Source organism: Lissotriton vulgaris, unplaced genomic scaffold, assembly GCF_964263255.1.
Source record: "Lissotriton vulgaris unplaced genomic scaffold, aLisVul1.2 SCAFFOLD_314, whole genome shotgun sequence".
NCBI classification, from domain to species: domain Eukaryota; kingdom Metazoa; phylum Chordata; class Amphibia; order Caudata; family Salamandridae; genus Lissotriton; species Lissotriton vulgaris.
This window is the reverse complement of record NW_028252733.1, coordinates 1,283,625-1,305,590: the sequence shown is the minus strand read 5'-3', so window position 1 is coordinate 1,305,590 and position 21,966 is coordinate 1,283,625. Positions and strand designations below refer to the sequence as shown.

The window sequence follows — 21,966 nt, the reverse complement described above, 5'->3', positions numbered from 1 at the left end:
CAAGACTGTGCAACAAACGTCATGTCTTGGCCTTGCCAAGATGAAGAATTTGAACAAGGTCTTCAAATATGCATGCATTGCGGACTGGCAGCAGTTCAAGAATTACACAGAAGAAACACAGGACACCGTGCTTTGCAATGGCACATACAGTTCATCGGGAACCAATCATGGGGGATGGTTAGTGTGACCCTTTAGACACTAACAGATGTTTGGCATGTTTCATGGGTGACACAAAAGGGTTTAAGACCAATAGACCAGACAGACATTACACAGAAATAACATCGGGGGTGGTAACCACAGTGTTGGGAAGTTGTGCCTTGATTGGCTAAATACCTCAACATTGTCTCAGGGGAATCAACACTTGTCACTTCCCTCAGATGACATCGGACTACAGGACTTTCTTGATGGTCCTGAAAACCAGTTAAAAGCACGTTTATTCAATATACAATGAAGTTTGGAAGGTTTCTCAGCGGGAGGTTGCAGGACTGCATGAGATTCACAGGTCTAATTTAGAAAGGGATTTGGCCACATTTGATAATGGTATGACCACCGGGTCACCTAGAATATACTAGATGAGTAACATTGTCTTGTCGGCCACAGCCCTCATACAAGAGTATATGTCTACTCTACAACATGGGCAATCACAGGTTGGGGAGATTATGTTACAGAGCTGGACACTTTATACACTTCACACCGGTCGAGAACCATGGCGACATCTTAATGCAACAAATCTGTTTTTATCTTACAAAACAGCAAATAATTATCGCAAGGAAGGATGTGACATACATGATGTTACTACTTTTTATCTCTTGTACATAAAACCCATGATTGGATTGTGTAAATAATGATGTGTATATATATGTATATATGTTCATGACTGTCTTTTTACGATTTTAAATAATCGAAATAAAGTGTTTTGACTGACTGACTGACTACATGATGTTACACACCGAGAAGTTAGAAAAATTACCATTCCTTGTTGCTGGAACACCTTTCACGGATTGGATAATCCACAGCTTTATTTCTCTGCCAATATCAACATTCCAAGTAGGCAGATATGAAGAGCTAGGGGAAGGATACATACACGAGTCATTGATTTTATCTTTCAGATATCAATGTGAAGTTTTTCTTAGCAGCACAGACTGCAAGAGTATTTTAGTGTGTAGGAAAACGTTGCTGCAGGGAGCACATAACGCGTCTGTAGCTAACGTGTCCTGCTATCCGAAGGGTTCTCCAGCTGCTGTGATGAGTCTGACTATCAGGTTGCTCTCTAATGGGAGCTATTTGATTTTGAACAATCAGAGCTGTTGCAGCATGAAACCGGGAATTGTCTATCTGGCGACTGTTTCTGCAATCGTAACCTGTTGTACGCAAGTATTGTTTCAGCCTGCCCATACAGGTAGGAAGGCAACACTGTGGCTTTTGAATACGTTTTCAAATGTGCACACTGACGCCTTATGCAGACTGAAAGCCGCTTTGTACGTGAAAGATGTGGCCTTGACATCTGCAAGGAAGACGTGTGATATTCAATTTGCATGGTCATCTTCTGAGATACATTTGCTATTATGGAATAATTTCCACACCATTTTGGGAAGGTGGTGCACCGCATTTTTAACATGTCTAATACAGCGGGAGTAGCACACTTTAAGTTCCTTGACTCTGGTTTGGTTAGTACCATACAAGCAGTCTTCAGGGTTATTAAATCATTCACACACTGTGCTTGGAAGTTCTTCTGTTGGTCAGACTCCCGATTGTCTGGACTCTGATTTTATTTTTTCTGCTCAGCAGTGGAGGTCCCATCATGAGGCCAAATGGAACTGGCATTTCCACGCGTCTTGTATCATGAAAGCATCATACAGCGTATTGGCACACCCTTACTTCAGGAACTAAATGAATATAGGTTCTTGTCCTTCCAGCCTGTGTGGCTACTCTGCATGCAACCCATATTCAACTGTCTTCTGTGCACTTTTGAGTGTGCTTTGGAAACGTGCTTGGGGACACAATCAGTTAAGTCACCGGACATTACTCTACCGATCGGTTCGTTAACAGCCCATCTTTACTGTTGTTCATGGCTTCTAAAAGTATTTTACAAGGCCTCCTGGGATGCTTCTGCTCCTGGTGGACTGGATCTTTGCTCGACTTCTAATAATTCAGCATTGGCCGCTACTCCTACAGCAGCTACAGGGGGGGGTGGATGTGAATGGGAACATATATGCTCAATGGATTTGATGGGTGCCTGTGGGAACATCCACTGCGGTAGCTGGGAACAGCACTGTTTTGTGTACTTCTTAGAACATTTAAACAATCTGCTGTTTTGAGTATTGGGGCTTTTATATGCTTTAACTGAATTGTTTTCAACATTTTATGTGGCATTCATTATGCTTACTACGTTAAAGAAGTGATTGTTTTAGCCATTAGGGGTTTTTATATTTTACAGCCCATGTGTTTTAATGTTATTTGAGTTTCTTAGTGATAACTTGTTTCACCTTCAGCCAAGGAGTGGGTGTCACATGGCCCGGCTAGAAACAACGCCATCTTTATGCTCGTGTTTAAGTTGCCTTCTTTCTGAATCACAGAGACTATTGACATACATTTGTGTATGTGTCACTGCAGGATGGGATTCCCCGAAACTGCATTTGTGCTTACATTTCAACTTCGGAGGCACACTATCATGATGCCTTGAATATTCAGTACGATGTATACAGTTCACTGCACAAATGTGACGGATTGTAGGCCAGTAAGCGATGATGCTATCTAGCCAACAAACAATTGCTATATATGGATATATGAATTAACTTCATTAAAAATCAGAGGAGCACACTGCTGAGGTCGCAGCAGGCCAGAACTACAGATCAGATGATCCCCGTCACCTCCTTGAGGGAGGACCCGCTCAACACCACGACGTACAGCCTGATGACACTTACAGGTAATAAGCAGTTAGATCACCCAGCAGATCACCCGCCCGTGGCCAAACTAGGGTAGGAAGGGAAAGGTAGGAGCACACTACATTATACTATACTACACTACATATATGCCAGCATATATTCATTGTTTTAGCACAATGGTGGAATTATTCAATCTTTCCACTGTTCTTATATTGATAATCAGGATAGGTTTCATATTTTACTCCAGAATCTCACTGCATCAATGAATATTGAAACTGAAGGTTGTGTATTTTTCTGTGCATTTCCTTTTGGTATGCATGGGAGGCTGAACAAAAAAGGTTCTACATCTTTTACCACAATTCCTTGGGGAGTCAGAGTTGTCATACTCTGAGGTTGCACACTCATTTGTTAACCTGTAAAGTTAGGGTTGCGAATGGTAAATTGTGAGCTAGCATAGACTAGCACCATCCTAGCGTGTGTGTGCGCAACAAAAGCAGTTTTTACTGAGAAAGTATAAAGCCGGATGACTGCCAGTGGCATTTATAACCGCAGGCCACCCTGTGTTCTGACGTCCGCCTGTACTTTAGGATGCACTTCATCAAGACATAGCTTAACTTATGCATAGCCCATATAACGGGATACAATTCTGGGTTTATCACACTAGGCAATATCCCAACATACGAACTTGCTACAAGGTATACTAGCTCAGTGCCTTTTGCATTTATACAAAAACATGGCAAAAGTAACTCTGCCTGCTTGAGAACTTTGTGTATGCTGTAATCCATGGTAGGATGGCCATGTGGACTGATCAATTCCTGTTTGGGCTTGTTCTCTCCACCCTCTTTTTCTATTACCTCATTTCATCACCTTTATGTGCAATGTCCTTAGGTCAACCCGCACACTCCCGGTCTTATATCTAGGTTTACAAATGGGTGCCCACTACTTTCTATTGTTATAACCCTACTTATGGGAGTTATTTGATGCCTTATTGTTTGATACCAAACATGCAGTTGACTTTTACTGCTTTGTGCTCTCTTCCAATGTTTCTGATAAATAACTGAACTGAAAAATTACTGAACATTCAAGACTGTACAGTCTGTAATTCACAGAATTTCTAATTCATAGTGCATAAATGAATGACTGGCTGAGAAGTACCTTTGTCACCTGGTAAACAGTATATACAGGGATGATTCAGGGCAATCTCATCATTTTAATCTCATTATTTAAAAACGTAATTATTGATAAGTATATAGCATAGATTTGATAACATTGCATCCAAACAAATAGCAAGATGCTTATTAGCTTAAACATAAAAAATAATCAGGTAATACCTTGCTCAAGATACTCCAGACTTTGTTTCTGCCTTTTGATTATTGTGCACATGCGTCCCAAGGCAGCTCGCTTCAGCTGTTTACAACGGTATAAGGAATCGCCATATTTCATCAATCGAACATAATCCTTGGCAACACTTAAAAAAAATTAAAAAGTCATTAAAAAATGAGAATCGATTACAACTTTAGATATAACAGAATAAACATTACTGTCTTACTTGTCAACTAGATTCTTCGCAATGTTGATCTGCCCCAAAGCCAACTTATAATGGTCCTTGTCATATAGAACATTCATTAAGTCAGCATAAAATGGATGCACATCCTTAAGAAGAAAAAAGGTGGTAGAGTTGTAAAACACAGAAATCTGAGAATATTGCCACAATATAACATTGCAGGGCACATAAAGCAATTAGACTAGATGCAAGCACTAATTTTGTGCAATTCTGCACTGCTACCAGAACATTTATTCACAAAAATAAACGATTAGCTGATGCATTCTGCTGCTGTGCAATTCAATGTCAAAATAAGTGAGTATGCACGTTTCTGAAGTGCCAAAATAAATGTTGCTAAAAAAACAACGATGCCGGCTTTGTGGACCGGAACAACGATGCAAGCTTTGTGGACAGGGACTGAGTCCTTAAAAGAGATTTTGCCTGGCATGTCCTTTGAAAAGACAAGTCAAGCCTAGTTCTTGGAATTCCTGTATTTGAAAAGTTGCACATTTTTTCAGATACAGTCTAGACATCCAGCTACCAAAAACAATGTTCAGATTTTCTTACATTCAATATTTTATTATTGGGAATTGAGAAGAGACTTACCTTATCGGCACTACACAGTTGGAATCTCCTGCCAATCTTGTCATATGGTTATTTATTTTACTCGGGAAAACTTAAAGGAGGTAGCCCATGCACTGGTCACAGATTCTTACTACCAGAGTTTCAAAGCAGGAATTAACTAAGTCTTCCCAAACCATGAATAATCTGAACAGCCGCCCAAATATAAAATACAGCAATAAAATGTGTTATGTATAAAACACCATACAAAATGTGTATAAACTTAGACAAGCTAACCAGGCATTTTACCTAGTAAAATCAACCTTTGCTTCAGTCCTTCGGTAAACTGCACAACGAACGGATATAGGCAATCTTGAAAGAAGCACCCACATTATTAACTCTTATTCAGCTCATATATGGCATTTCCTGACTATAAATCAGGATGACCATGCTCTGGTGCTATTAGATATAGAGCAAGCTTTTCATTTGGTAAACTGGTCCTATATCTGGAAAGTTCTGTGAATAATGGGAATGGGAGAAAGGTTTCTCAAATGGATAGAATTGCTCTACACAACTCCCCACGCAGAGTACGAATGGGGCGACTGATCTCAAGGGCCTTTGTGCTACATCGACGCACCATACAGGGATGCCCCGTATCAACACTCTTATTCGCAACAGCAATGGAACCGCTAGTGAAGGCCCGGATGAAGAAATGGAGCGCATGGGGGATCCCCCTAGAAGACACTAACCATGTTCTCTCAATGTATGCGGACGATATGTAGGTGTACATCTGACAGCCGACACAGTCGATCCCTATACTTCTAGATACGCTGCGGGGATTTGAGACATATCCGGGTTAAAGGTCAATCAAGGAAAATCGAAACTGCTCCCGATCGGACGGCTGGCCTTGAAACCAAGAGAGACACTGCCGGGGGTGGGACTCCCATGGGTGGAGACCAAGCCTAGATATCTGAGAATTAGGCTGGCAACCATGCAGGAGGGGTTCCTGAAACTTAAAATAGGGAAGGTAATAGAAGGAATACGAGGTTCGATGCGATTCTGGATCGAACTGCTTCCGTCCCTTATGGGAAGACTTGCCATTACAAAAATTACAATTTTACCACAATGCTTATATGCGATGCAGCACTCCCTGTATAAAATCCTACAATGCTTTTTAAAACATTGGATCTATTAATAGATCTCTTATGAGGTAACAAACGTAAGAGGGTGAGCCTGACCACTCAACAAAGAACGTGGCGGACTGGGTTTCGAATGTTATTATCTGGCCTCTCAGCTGCAGCACGCGGTTCACTGGCTGGATGACGCCGACAACTGGGAGAAAAGATTTTTGGTGGGTACCTTCTCTGGGGGCTCACGTCCCGAACTTTTGATGCTGGGGAGAGGGTCCCTCCAGATTGTCCCTAGATAATACAGCACGTTGCAGAGCTCTGGGAACATACAGTTAGAAAGGTTGTGGGACATGCACCATATCCCCCAGAGATGTCGCTTTGGGCGATTCAACCATTATCTAAAATCACGACCATCTGCAGATGTATGGAGGGCAGATGCCTAACAATGGTGGATTTATTAGAAAATAAACAATTTATTACACTAGAAAACTTGACTTGGGGAGTGGACAGTTCTTACAATATAGGAAAATATCCCAGGTAACCCAGGAGATATGGCACACGTTCCCGGAGGAGCCTCCTGTTACAAACATACTACAAGTAATTTTAGGTATGGCCCAGGGACGAAGTCTGATCTTGCACTTGTATCAGGCGATTCAGGGGGATAGGGGGATCTAGGTACTCCCCGTTCAATCAAAATGGACAACAGTGGTGGGCGCTCCCCTAACTGAAAAAGATTGGATCAAAATACATGAGGGGGTCAAACAAGTTAGCTTGAATACGCAGTTTAAACTAAGACAATATAACTTTGTGCATCAAACTTACCTCACCCCAAAAACACTAGGTAAAATATATCCAGATAAGTCGGGCAATATCCCTGCTGTGATGAAAGAGAAGCAGATTTTATACATATGACTTGAGCCAGCTCAACTTTGGTCTCTTGCTGGACAGGCATTTTACCCAAACTAAAAAAAGCCAAAGGGTGGGTGTTTCCCGGGGAGATCCTCACCATCCTATTGGGATTACTCCCTACTCTGAAGGGCAAAAACCAGAGTAGGAAATTCGTAATACTGGGGTTAGTCCTTGCAAAGCATTGCATAGCAATATCCTGGATTGGCCATGCCCCGCCAAGAGTAGTAATGTGGGTGAAGGATGTGTATGAGTGGGCAACAGCATAGGCAGTCCGGATGAAGCAAGTACGACACAATGAGAAAACTGAGGATGATGTACAGGCATGGGAAGCAAGGATCAAAGAATTAAGGGAGAGACACCAACCAGGGCTCCATCCCCCCCACCAAACACTGGTACTAGGAACAACTCATAGAGAACAGAGCTGTGACTAACACGCCTCGACATGCCAGGAGTAGATTAGAAGTGGAGCCGGACTAGGAATCAATCTAGACTAGAGGTAGACTTCAGACACACAATTGGGGCGGTATGCGGGGGAGTTACATGGTTACGTTGACAAGAGGGCATCCTCTACATATTACAAATGGAGAAGAATATTTCCTTTTCAAATTTGGCCATCCCAAATTCTTTAAGAAAGTAAAATTGAAGCTATTAACTAATGCGGTCAAATTATGGACGCAATTTAGAAGTATTCTGAGGATCCCATACTACAGCAATATGGCCCCAATTTGGGACTCACCTGGAACACCAGAATGCCTCAAAGATGCATTATCCAGTGTAATTAGACAACTAGGTTTAGAAAAATGGGGACAACTTTTATGTGAAAATGAATTAATATCATGGGAACATCTGCACACAATAACGGAAGGGAAAGTGTTGAAGTTTAAATATTACCAACTGAAGAGCTGGGCTAATACCATTCCGAAAGAAACAACAGACCCAGGAAATTTTGAAAAGGAAATGACAAAGGAATCCATAATAACAAAAGAAATGTCAAAATGGTATTGGGCGTTAATTGAAGCTGGTGAAGAAGATCAATCAATATCTGAAAACATTTGGAGAAGAGAGTTTACCAACAAAGAGATTGATCTAAACATGATGTGGAAAAAATCTTCGGAACTATGCTGGGAGTGTGTAAAACCCGCTGCTCTAAAAAGAAATCATCTGTTCTCAATACATAGAGCGTATTGGAGTCCAAAGAGATTATCAAGTTTCAAAGGCGCATCAATAAAATCTTGCAGTAAATGTGGCGAAGAAAAGGCAGATGACACTCATATGTTCCACCACTGCCTGGCACTTGCGCATTTTTGGCAAGAGATTGGTAAGACACTCTCGGCTCTAATGAGAACACCAATAACTGTAAGTACCTCCTTAATTATTTTTGGGATCGCCTTAAACACCATTAGATTAAGTAAACATCAGGAAAATTTAATGTTTGCATTGATATTATTGGCACGTAGAGAGATCTGTATAAATTGGATAAAACCGACACCACCGTCATATGAGGATTGGTTAAATTCAGTAATTAGGGTATGTAGGTTGGATAGGAAAGGGAATAGTACAAAAAGAATGCAGTACTGGGAGATATGGGTACATTTTTTTACTCCTGAGTGACTATTTAGACCTTTTCTTTTGTGCTTTGGCCAGTTCTTCTTTTCTTTTCCTTTGTCTTTTTTTTTTCTTTTTTTGTTTTGTTCCGGGGCAGTGAAGGTACACAACTTTAACAGACCGTCAACTTCCCTCGAACACCTTATTATTCACATTCTTATCGCAATATGAGGTATAAAAAAAATTTTTTAAAAAAAGAGGGCATTCTCTGAGAATGTTATGTGATTAGACATGGTAAGAATAAGCAAATGGACTGCTTGGGGTCAGAGGGCCATTCCATAAGAGATTAGAAATGTATTGTCACTGTCCAAATGTTTCATTATATGTAATGAAATGCCCGCTATAATGTCAAATGCCAATAAAAACATTAAAAAGATTAAAGGAGTACCAGAAATGGGGGGGTTAAAACGAATCTGCATTAAGGGCAAATATTTGAAATGAATTAAAATGAAGAGGACAAAAAAAGCACTGGAAATACTACTGAAGCATATACAAGAGCTCTTTAAACCAGCTGTATCCAGTCCCCGATTGCTTCTCCTTGATCTTTGTACTAGGGTACCACCCAGGAGCAATCCATTAGGTATTTTACAGCACCTTAAACCTTTACTACTGGTATAGAAACTCATGGTTTTCCTCTTGATTGCGATTAAAGATATTCTCTTAAAACTCAATCAGATTTTCCCATGTGGCCTTGCCCTTTTATCTCTTACAACACCAAACAATCTCTGCAGCATCAGCCTATGTAAAATTCTGGATTGATCAGAACCCCCTGGGGGGGTTTAGGTTTCCTCCTATACTCCTATATTCCACATGATTGTGTAATATATACTTGTGAAGTAGTGTGGCTCACTGGTTAGAGGCGGCAGACCCGAGAGCAGAGGACGGCCCGGGACCAGGGTTCGATTTCCGGCGCGGCAGGTTTCTGGACCAGGGTCAGCGGACTCGATAATTATCTCGCCTCGGTGCCCACTCTGATCAGCGTTCACACTCGGCAACTCTGGGCATTAGCTTGCCTCATCTTCACTAACGGCCCCACCAGACCGCCGGGGATGCCTGGTCTCACCCTGGAGATACCCATTAAGGGACCATCTCTCAGGGAAGCCAGGAAGGGTTTCGCAGCGGTCGAAGCGCCTTGAGACCCTCCGGGTAAGTAGTGCGCTATATAAATGCTTATACATTTACATTTACATACTTTGTCCCCTTGTCCCGTGGGCTTATAGGAGTGTCCTTGTTGGAGATACACTAAATTGTAGAAATAAAGCAAGGGAAATTTCCTCATTCAGCGAAGGCAATGAGACAAAGGTATCCTAGAAACTTTTGAGGTGGTCCAGGGTTAATACATACCTGCAGACTATTCTGTCCTGCAGTTGCAAACATCCTGTGATGTCGTTTGCGGAATGTTTACTGCTGAAATTAGTTGTTTCACTAAGGAAAGTAATTATAGCAGTTAAAAAAAATGTCATTTACTGGCAGATACTGGGAGTCAGTGGAGATTTCAGAGTGTTAGACTGATGTGTTCAAATTGCCATTTTTTAGTGGTAATTCAGACGGGTGCATTGAGAGTGGCTTTAAGTGGAGAAGTGTGGCTCACTGGTTAGAGCAGGCAGACCCTGAAGCTGAGGTCAGACCCAGGACCAGGGTTCAATTCCCGACGCGGCAGGGTCTTGAGCTCAAATGTCCATGGACTCGATAATTCTCGCTTCGGTGCCTGACCTAATCATGGGTTCACACTCTGCAACTCTGGGCATTAAGCTTGCTTAATCTCCACAACGGCCCCCCGCGGCGGGATGCCTGGCTTTCACCTTGGGGATGCCCTGTAGGGGCTATCTCACAGGGAAAAGCCAGGACGGGTTCCCAAGGCAAGCGCGGAGATACCCCTTCGGGGGTCGATTCAGGCGCTATATAAGAAACATAATAATAATAATAATAAGTGTGTAGTCAAAGAGAGCCGTGAGAAAGACTATGTCCTAGCCCAAGCACCAGAGAATGAGCAAAGTAAATGAAAAGGTAACTTTTGGGGGAAAAGTCACTTGATTTATTGATTGGGGTCAAATAATTAGTATTAAAAGGAAACGCTGTTGATCTCGACCAGCCTTCTCGATCAAAAGCACAAAGGCTCCATTGCTACTACTGGAATATACACAAGCAATCAAAATTATATGAAAATGTAATAACAAATAGATTATAAATGCCATCATGCTAAAAAACACTGATATGGGCTTAAGACAAATGACATCTTTAATCAGTACATACATGGATCACAACTGATTTCTATTCAAAGACAATTCAAATGGGTCCCTCTCTCATCCATAGCAAACGTATGAATAGACAGTGGGATAGTAATCACTATAACCAAGTCAAAATGCATGGCCTTGAACCCGCAAAAAATTATAGGCAGAATATCACTTCTGATTCTAATGTTTTGGAGCAGATCCCAATTTTAACCAGGGGTTGAATATTAGAGAGGACACAAGATTGGCATGGCCAACTTACAAAAAAACATGGTCATAGTTTGCTACAGAGGTGGAGCACTAAATTGATTTCCAGTAAACTCTGTAAGAAGTGCGATAACTCCATCTGCCAAAGTATAGAACGTGAAAGCAGTCCCTGCAGTCAACTATAGTGCAAAATGAAAGAAGGAATGCTAGCAGTTAATTTTAAATGGCTCCTTAGGTTACCAAAGCATAAGCCAACATTACAACTTCTCATGGATCTGGACAAGGATTCTATATTATGCAAGATCAGTTTATAACACTGGTCTATTGGGTCAAAAATTAAGGCTCCTCAGCTCAAATCCTATGAAGTAGCTTTCTCTGATCTGCTGCAAACATCAAAAACTTCTCTTCTAACCCTGGTTTCTCTTTGAGAGAGCGATGATGTTCAATACAAGTATGCACAGCCTTTGGCTGGAACACCTTTCTAAAAATACTATGACAAAGCTCTTCAAGGTCCTTTCTGCTGGTGTTTCAGATGTCATATGCTAACACTGCATTGGTAAAAGCACTTGGTAAAGCAATAATTAGTTTGGGAAACAACAGCCACAAAATTCTCTGCAAACTGCACTTTGTATGAAAAATGAGGCCAAAATAAAAAAATTATTCAATTTAAGATCTGGCATCCAGCCAATCGATAATCAGACCAAAAACTGGACGGAGTAATTTTCCATACCTAAAACCAGCTGCTGCATACCTGCTTAAAAGTGCTGTTCAGTGTCAACTTTTTGGATTGATCAGGAATTACAAGTCAAAGAGAAGCATTACTGAACTGCAGATTTCTAGATTTGTTACTGGTGTTTTTCGCAGTTTACAAATCTTTGAAGCACTCCTGGCTGAGAAGGTTTAGAAAGCTTATATTACCAGGCAAAATTATTCACTAAACATGACATGGTAAACAGAAATAATCCCCCTCCTTACTAAAGCATCTTACAAATGAACAACTGGAGGGATAATAACTCCCCTACTACAGGCTTACCACATATGGGAAATGTGGCTTAAAAGGCTATATATGCATTTTCATTGTGCAACGACATGATTGCCAATGTAGTCAATTTGCTGATCCACAAATCACAAAGGTTAAAGTGCTACACAATAGAAAGGACACTGTCCATTTAAACGATACTTACATCCAGTTTGGGGAAATCTGTAAGGATTTGGGTGAGCCTGTCATGATAATTTTGCTGTGTGTATTTTACTTTTCTCATATAAAAGTGCCGAATACGATTGATCTGGTAATGCTTGTGAATAACAGTTGGAGTCTTCCGCTGTGTCTTTGATAAGGTTATGTCTATGAAGTCCTGCAAAACAAGAAAACACATTTTAGAAAGCATAGATTAAATAAGTTAAAACACTCAGTTTTGAGTGATCAAAATTTTTAAAAAAGCAATGCCAACTATAGGATATCTGTAAAAAGAGGAAACAACCAGAACGACGAGGCCAGAGACATGAGTTCCGGAAGCCAGCAAGCGTAAACACACTTGCCAGAACAACAACTTTGCCATAACCACGCACATACGTGGTTAAGGCAAAGGCACTCTAGTGTTCAGAATGGGGGGGGGGGGGGGGGGGGGAGAAAGAGTAGCGTCGGGAAGCGGTCAAGCGGACACAGACAGGTAAGTGGTGCTGGGGCCCGGTCTGGGTAGTTTCATGGGGTGGTGGGGGTTTGGGGTAGATGTTGTGGGATCAGGGACGTTTTCAGGGGTGGGAGAGTTCAGGATAGGTTTCAGGGGTGGGAGGGTTCAGGATAGGTTTTCCAGGGTGGTTTGGGCATCAGTAATAAGTGATGTCCTTAGTCCTCAAACCCTAAAAACGTCCAAATTTGATAACATTTTCATGGCACATGCCCTGTTATTACAAAGTCTTTTACAAGCTCGAGCTCAGGACATTTTTTTTAACCCATTTTTTAAAAGTAGGAGATTTAGATGATTCCAAGTTCTGTGTTATGACTGAACTAGTGACCACCATTTTGATAAACACTTGAGTAGTTGGAGCCGTGAACAAACTGTTAAAGATAGGCAACTGAGTAAATCAGAAAATAGATTAGAGAGGAAACCCCACTGGGTTAGAGGACTCATAAAGCAAAATAGTTTTAGTGATAATTTGGTGAAATGTGGACAAGCCGAAAACATTCATATCCAATCTTCCTGAACTTATGATGTACACCTAGAGCATCAGAAATGCACTCAGGCATAAATTATATGTAGAAATACAGTTGATAAATATAATAGCCATTTGCTTAAATAAAGAGCATCCAACGGAAAGGGGCGACTTTGGACGTGGTAAAGTTAAGAGTGTTAGTGATTTCCAATTGATTTTCGGGTAAACTACTTTCAGGCTCTTTTTTCCGTTTTCCAGCAATTTTCAAGCAGGTAGTGACTGGAGTGGATCTTCAAAGTTCTATAACAAAAACCTATGTCTTAATCCCAGAAATAATTATTTTATGGAGAAGTTAACATACCAAAAATATCAACAAAGGGAGTGAAGAGGTGGTGCAACAAGGCACCGCGGTGGGCTAATCCTCCTCTTATGAACGTCTAAATAATCAACAAAGACCACCTGAAACAGACATACAATACATATTCCGATGGTGTTGGAATACACTCAGTGTGTTAAAATACCCCTCACACACCAAAAGGGCCCTTGGTGTCATGCTTCATCATCGGGGTCTTCCCGCCCCCGCTGCGGGACGGGGCAGTGCTGCGACAAGCGGCTACGCCGGAGCACCTTTTAATTGTGAGTACTATGTGAGTGATAATGGAGTGAGTGTCAGTGAGGTCAGAAGTGATGAACAGTGAAATTAAAGTTAAAAAATACCTGGCCTGGTGTTTAGAAAAAATTATTTAATAGGCACTGGCTGGTATCGTTAAAAGGGGTGAGGCGGAGTGCAAGATCGGGTTACTAGTCTTGCTCTCCTGTGTGGGTCAGACACTCACATAGTACTCACAATTAAAAGGTGCTCCGGCGTAGCCGCTTGTCGCAGCACTGCCCCGTCCCGCAGCGGGGGCGGGAAGACCCCGATGATGAAGCATGACACCAAGGGCCCTTTTGGTGTGTGAGGGGTATTTTAACACACTGAGTGTATTCCAACACCATCGGAATATGTATTGTATGTCTGTTTCAGGTGGTCTTTGTTGATTATTTAGAAGTTAACATACCATCAAAGGATTAAACAACTGCATTCAAAATCTGTGAAAACGCAATCTAAAACAAACTATTTCAAACCTCTCTATGCATGTATTCACCAGAAGGTTAGTTACCAAATGGGATCAATTTTCTTGACATCTATTTATTGCAGTGGGTGTCAAAAATGTAAAACATTTGGGGGCACAATCCTTCTTGTGTGAAAATTGATTAGAGGAAAATGTAATAAAAATATATATATATATCATTTCCAAACAATGCCCTTGCATTCGGACACGCACTCCTCCAGTTGGTGATTTAAAACAAAATCATTTTTGTTTTACATTTATTTTTTAACTAAATGTAAATGCAAACCACAAACTTCGGCATGCATCGTAACTATTTTCAACAAGAAGAGCACACCAGAGGCTCGTTAAGCTCAGTAAAATGGACGGAACTGTGGGAGAGTAAAATGTGCACACTCGAACTGCCAGGTTCAAGACTGGAAATGGCAGACTCTCATGAGGACAAAAATCACCTTAAATGCAGAAGATGTCCCACTCTCTCGCAGAGGCGGCCCTAGATGCCTGCAAATCTTTAAATGAGTTTCTGGATTACCCCGAAACTCGGCAAAATCATCCGTGGTTCCCCTGCATCTATAAAGAGAATACTTTGATTGGCAGTCTACCATCTTCATCAGACGGCAATTGTTTAAATACTTGTGAATCTGGGTAACCCTGCTACCCGAGCTGGCCTGGGCGCTTCATACCACCCCACTTGTCACAAAAGCCAAAGTAGACCTCCAGAAGCGGCAAAAACTACCACTCAATCCATTAGGTAGAATAGCACTTTTTAAAATGACGATTCATCCTCGATTCCGCTACATCATTCAAAATACTCCATTCCATATCTCCCCGGGCCTGGTTCAAGGGACTGGACAGTTTGATCATGAGGTTCCTCTGGAATGGTTTGCGGCCACGCATGGCCCTTTCTCACTGCCATATTCCACCCTTCGATGGAGGCATGGGGCTGACAAATGTGTATTTATATTACCTAGCAATCCGTCTCTTAGCACTGCACGATTGGTTCAATGGGGCTGGTCTGACCCGGCCTACAGGACAGAGCTAAAAGATCTGGGTCTCTCTCAAATCCAAGCTATGGTGTATGGGAGTCCCATCCCCAAGAATTTACCCACAGTAACCTGCGCGGTCTTGCTAGCCTGGCGTGCCTCCCTGCGTCACACCAAATGGGTAAATAAACGGACCCAGCCAACACACCTTTGGCAAGGTACAAGGCTGCCGGAGGTGGGATCTTATTGGCATCTCACAGCTCGGTGATGTTTGTCAGTGACCATATTCGTTCCTTTTCGGACCTTCAGACCACACTCTCACTCCACCGTTTACGTTTTTTTAAGTATTTGCAGCTCCGCCACGCTCTTGACGTACATATAGCAACAGGTAAATTGCTTCCAGAGTAAAGCCCCCTAGAAGCTCAAATCATAATGGGCAATCTGTGGAAGGCAGGTGTATCACGCATTTATCACTCCTTAACTAACAATAGTCCCACCTCCCTTGTCCCATTGAGAACGAAATGGGAGACCTGGTTAGGTGCTTTGAAGGACAAGGACTGGAAAGATGCTTTGATGGCCGCCAAAACTACCACCGCCTCAGCCAGGATTCGCTTGGTCCAACTGTACTACTTGCAGGCCTCCTATCTCACCCCAGTCCGCTTACACAGGGCAGGATAATCCCACAACCAGCCTGTACAAGATATGGGGCAGAGCCCGCAGATTTCTTCCATATGGTATGGTCTTGCCCACACATATGTTTCCTACTGGGAGTCATTGGAAACAAAGCTTACAGAGGTGCTGGTATTCGGGGTTCCTCACAACCCCTTGAACATATTATTGGGTGTCACCGACTGACTGGATGGGTCTAGAGCAGACAAATTATTCTTGGGCACCGCCCCTGTGGTGGCCAAATGTGACATTGCAATGGCGTGGAAGAATCTCATCCTGCCTACTATAGCCAAATGGCGCACAGGAGTAGATTGGTGCACCACACAAGAACGGCCACAGTATGAAGCCAAACACTGGAAAATTTGAGGTAAGTGGTTGGGAATGGTGGGTTAATCAACTCCCCTGTCCGATCTAGATCTAGTCCTATACATCATTTAGAGGGCAGAGATACAACATGTATACCAAAGTAAGAATGTTTTACTCGCATAATGTCAAATGTAATTATACTGCTGAATATGCTGTACTGTTTGTATTCAGGTTTTTATAACTGTCCCTTTACAAAATCAATAAACTTGGTTATCAAAAGAATGGATAAAATGCTCTTTTTTTTAACCAACTTTATCAAGAAACCTGTGACAAAACACAGTATATACAGTGTTAAGAATTGGTCGACACACATGGGAGTGGTACAGCAATCCCAGTCATCAATGTTCCATAACATTAGCCAGTCATATCTGCACCTCATATCGACAACCCATAATAGCGACACCATTTCCTCCATCTGCGTTCATGCTCCTTAGGGCAGCCACAAGCCTCAAAGATCGGCTTTTCCTGGTGAACGCACCAGTCCACCCCTGTGAGCAAGCTTCGAACAGTAGGAGGCTTATGCGGTTTCCATGCATGGGCTACGTCTCCTTTGGCGACCAAACAGGCCATCCCCAGAAAAACACGTTCAACTCTATGGCCCCCTACGTTCGCCATTGACCCCAATCGTGCAGGGTGGTGCATTAGGTCCAGGGAGCTGCTAAGGACAGAAGAAAGTACCTGGCCCACCCCCTCCCAAAAGGGCCAGACACTACTAGGCCACTGTTAGGGGCTGTTGGAGAAAAATTGCCGGCGGAAAGCACACACATCGGAGAGCAAGTAATTAAATTGAATCATAAGCAGTCGCAATGAAATCACCAATTCCTGAGACGTCTTACAAGCCTCCCTCCATTGTTCTTCTTCCAAGTCACCCACCCAGGACACCTCTCTCTTTCTCTCTCCGTCAGGCCCCCTCAAGGCCATAAGCTGCATGGAATACTAAAGAGCATTAGATCGCAGAAGTGCTCCTTTACCCAGCCGCCTGAGGAAAATATTTGCTTCCAACAGACTGTATTCAAGCAACAAGTCATTCGGGAGCCTGCAAGGCGTCACACAATTAAAAGTACCGAAAGAACTGCGAGTTAGACAGAATATTTAACCTTTAACTCCTAAAAGCACACAATGCTCCCTCCCTTGAAGGCATCTCCCAGACACGGGATCCCAATACGATCCCAGGGGGTAAACCCCTTTAGAGTCGACAGCTGACAAAGCTATAAAGGTGTCATCCCTGTGAGACGGCGACCCGGAGAGCTGCCCGCCAACAGGTGAGGGACACTCTGCCATCTTGCACGCGAGTATCAGGTAGACGCGTTCCGTACAGAAGTTCCAGCAGGCACATCAATTTCCAATGTGTGGATTTCCAGCCGGATCATCCCAACCCCGTGAATCAGTCATTTACCAGTACCAAGTGTGTTGCAAGACAATATAAAATGATGTAGCAAGCTGGCTCTGTATTTACTAAACCAAAATGAAGTATAGTGTGGACATAGTCCAGTGGAACCCCAAAGGTAGACAGAGGTAACAGTTGATAGCACCTTAGTCTCTAGTTGTGGTAGTGTGGGCGAGCAGTAAGGCTTTATCAGAGGGTAGTGCAGGGGTGGGGGAATCCTATTGCCCGGCCCATGTTGATTTTTATGATGGACAAAAAGATTTAATGTCTATTTTGTCTGATGGACAAGAAGACATTAAATCGTGTGAATATTATCGGAGCTGCGAGTACAGTGAAGCTCACAATCAATCAGAAATGGGTAATAAAAAGTTAGAGCACCTTTGGAGGCCTCTAATCCACATAAGCACCGCCCCCCTCCCCCCCGCATCCCCCCCTGAAACGCCATCGAATTACCAGGCACAGGAAACATCTATGCCTGCCCCCTTAAAACATGGATCAAGCACTGTCAGCAGCTCAGCATCGAAACAGGTGAGTTAACATTGGCCTTTGGCTGCACCTCTCTACCCGCCACCACCAAGTAATGGCGTAAGTGCCTGCCGTGCCGGAAGGCCACCTGTGCAATGGGCCGAGGGCCTGAGGTACCAGCTGCGGCAGGGGGCGTCTTCCCGCCATCACTTCTACTAATCTGTGTTTTGTAGAGAACACTAAGAAGGAAGCGTGCAAGAGACGTGGCAGGGTACAGAGCTGGCTGAGGGCTGTCGGAGGGAAGCGGTCATGAAATACAGGGAATCTCAATGACCCAGGAAAGCTGCACATAAAGGTGCAGGAAAACCTTGCTTCAAAACTACGCACTTCCAGCATTCACTGGTAAGAGGCTGGCGATGGGGTGGGGCAGGAGGGGGATTTTCATTCCCTGTCTCCTCTTGTCTTTTTCGCCGCTTATTTCACTCTGTGGGGCCCAGTGCTCAGAGATATGGCCCCATGAGCACCCTCTACAGCGCTGAATGGTCATAAAGGATATAGGACAGGCTCCATGGTGGGCTGCCAGGACAAAAGACAGTTTTCACAGAGGCTACACTTTCCAGATGTCTCCGACACTGAGGCTGAAGTAGCCAGGCCATGCATTGCAGTTTCACTGTATCCAGGGCTGGACTGGGAACCACAACTGGCCCTGGCAATGTGCTCGGGTGGCCCCCCCTCCCCACTCGGGGGAGTTGGAGGTGCCGCCGAGCTCTTTGCCGGGGCCGGTTTTTGGCCGATTTTGGTACAGGGACGATTTTGCAGCTATGCTGCAAAAACGGCCCTGTAACAAAAACGCCCCCCCAGGGGCCCAAAACCGTCCCGCACCCGTTTGGCGCACCGGGGGATTGCCCGGTGCCCGCTATGGCCAGTCCGGCCCTGACTGTATCAGAAACTGACGGGTATCGGGAATGCAGGTGCAGAGGCAGGGCCACTGTATTTATTTAGTGCTCCAGCTGAGTACTGGCCCATCAACCCCAATGCTTCTGTGCCAATTAAAAAAAATATGCAGTTGATGCACACATGTGCAATGATCTTTCTGCTAGTTCCGAAGGACTTTGTCCTCCTCTCAACTGAAAAGAAAAATGCTGTGCTAGGACTCTGGATGCCTTCGACGTTAGAATGTAGCAGCTGATTAAGAGCTGGGCTTGTGGTGGGATGAAAAAGAGTCATTCTATGGTGTAAGGCAGAACACCACATACCTGTGAGATAGCACAGCCTGTGAGCGCACCTGCTTCATAAATCTTGTGCTATGCATCTCTTAAGTGTAGGTCAAAGTACCTGGCACACCCCATCACTTATCCTTCAAGATGCAGAACAGAGCACCTACAGGAATGGCAATACAGAGAGCACGAGCAAGAAAAATAGCTCAGTAAGTTCACAAACCTAATGCCACCCTAACTGTAATTGCTTAGTTCACACGTACTCTAGCACGGTGCTCTAACATTCCTAATGTCTTCTTTCTCTGCCTCGCCCAGAAATGCGAGACGAGTTCTGGTTGCAGTAGCACTCAGGCTAAAGGCTCATTCTCAGAGTGCTATGATAATGTAAATAACAAGGACCCCCTGTTAGGAAAATCAATTCGTGGTACAGGGAAATAAACAGTGTAAACAATATAGCATATTACTAATATGTATCCAGGGAGAAATCGTAAGAAAGACACCAAACTAAGTAATTAAGAAACTAGATTTCATTTAATATATTAATAAATCTTGACGTTTAAAAACAATTCATAAAAATAAATAGTGTAAATCTGTTATGCAAACAACAAAATTACTCAATCAACGTATAATATATAAAAAGTGCATACAACAAAGCTTCTACTAGTGGCAAACAATATTATACTATTCGATGCTCGTTTCGGAGTTTTTCAGAACGCCTTCTTCAGGAGCCACAGTAACATCTGAAAAACATATTTAATACATAAATAAAAAGGCAAAAATGTTTTCTTTAAAAAAAGAGAATAGTCACAATCTTAAATTACATACAACAATAACAAAAGCAATATAGTGTCTAGATCACAATAACTCCCTACTTATATAGCTGATAGAATGTTGCTATATAAGGTACAAACTAACATAATTATATTTTGAGCAGTGGTAATTATGGGTGAAGAGGGCGTAAATTTCTGAAGTCGTATAATGACGACCCTTGTATATGAAAAACAAATTTTCATAACTATTCAGTTTAGAGAAACCATTCTCATTTCAATGTAATATGACTTTTATTCCAGGTTTGACGATGTACACATATTCCACATAGAGCGGAAAGTCTGTATTGAGGACTCTAATGTTTAAAAAAGATCTAATTAGTTGACGCTACTATTGGTCATTGGTAGTCTTCGCATTAGCTATTCTAACTCAATCTGCCAGGTATAAATGGTCAAAAAAGATTAAGGATGTACAGTTGCAGAAGCCCAGGTTCAGGGTATTAAAGCTCACTTACCAAAATCACAAGACGATGAATGTGAAGAAAATAAGCTTATCTTCCTTTGTAAGTCAATGTCCGTGGTATATCATCTAAAATAAGGTTTTTCAATGGAAAAAGATGATAGGGAAAGCTATCAATGATGAGCTTTATAAAGTAACGATGCAGACAGGGATTTGCTAAAAAATGTTATCCTGTTTTTAGTAGACTCACTATGTATATAGCGGACGTGTATGCATCCCCTAAAGTCTTAAATGAAGGTGGTCCCTGGTACTACGAAGCAGAATACCCCTCTATATACATTCTAGCATAAGTAATGATTACCGAGATAAATCTTTGCTGGCTATTCACATTGAAAGGACCCCTTTGATTGCAGACATGATAGTAGCTTTTCTAACCAACCAGCTGGTCTTCAAGCATGCACATCTGTGAATTTAAAAGCAATGAGTGATATAGTATATTATTAACCCAGCAGGTAAAATCTGAAGATTGCATCGAAATGGGCTTGTTAATGCCGCAACTAACTGGATGTTGTCAGTTATTCCAAGGTCCAACTACTGATAATGGCATTTGAGAAAGTGGGGGAGTGTAGCGGGTTTAGTCCAGGTTCGTTTATGGCTCCCGTTTAGTGATTATCTTTATGTTGTAAGAAAACGGCAGAGATTCGACAGGCTTGAACGGTGGCATTCTGCAAACGACTGATCTTTAATTAAACCCTGGATAAGGTTACAGGTGCTAATTGAGAGTTCACAATTTACAAATGCGCAGGGTTCATTGTACAAGTGAAGATTCTTACCAAAGAGACCCAGCAAAGGAGGACGTTTTATGTTCTAGCATCAACAAACGAAGGACGTGAATATTGTCCAATCTTGTTTTTGTCAGCATCCAAACAATGGGAAACTAATGAAATCCCTTGCAATACTAAAGAATGAAAATGCAACAAGTGTCTTTTTAGGATCAACGCATTTAGCGGCATAAGACGGTCATCTAACATTATTCGAGGCTATAAAGGCAAGTAAGTTTCATGCGCATTGTCTTACCGGAAACGCAAAATGCGTGTGAGTGCCGTCTGCACATAGATTAAATATACAAAAACGGTTCTTATTATATGCAGTCACGAGTCGGCCAAAGGGGAATAATTCGCCGTACTGCTTTATGGTATCTAGGTAAAGAGAGGGGGTAAAAAAGAAGAAATTGATCGGATTGAAACCCTATCGGTTTCTGGAGGATAAAGAATGTATAATTAAATCTAACGCAATGGTGTGGGTCCCAAAAGAGACA

General features: G+C 42.5%; 1 protein-coding gene across 1 annotated transcript in view; it reads right to left on the bottom strand.

The window, feature by feature from the left end:
* GTPBP4 (GTP binding protein 4) overlaps positions 1-21,966 on the bottom strand; it is a 211,195-nt gene that overhangs the window by 145,786 nt on the left and 43,443 nt on the right. Inside the window, exons 2-4 of the mRNA XM_086951152.1 lie at positions 12,256-12,426; positions 4,435-4,538; positions 4,217-4,353 (exon numbers count right to left, since the gene is read on the bottom strand). Coding sequence (XP_086807278.1) covers positions 4,217-4,353; positions 4,435-4,538; positions 12,256-12,426 — 412 coding nt within the window. The remainder of the gene's footprint in view (positions 1-4,216; positions 4,354-4,434; positions 4,539-12,255; positions 12,427-21,966) is intronic.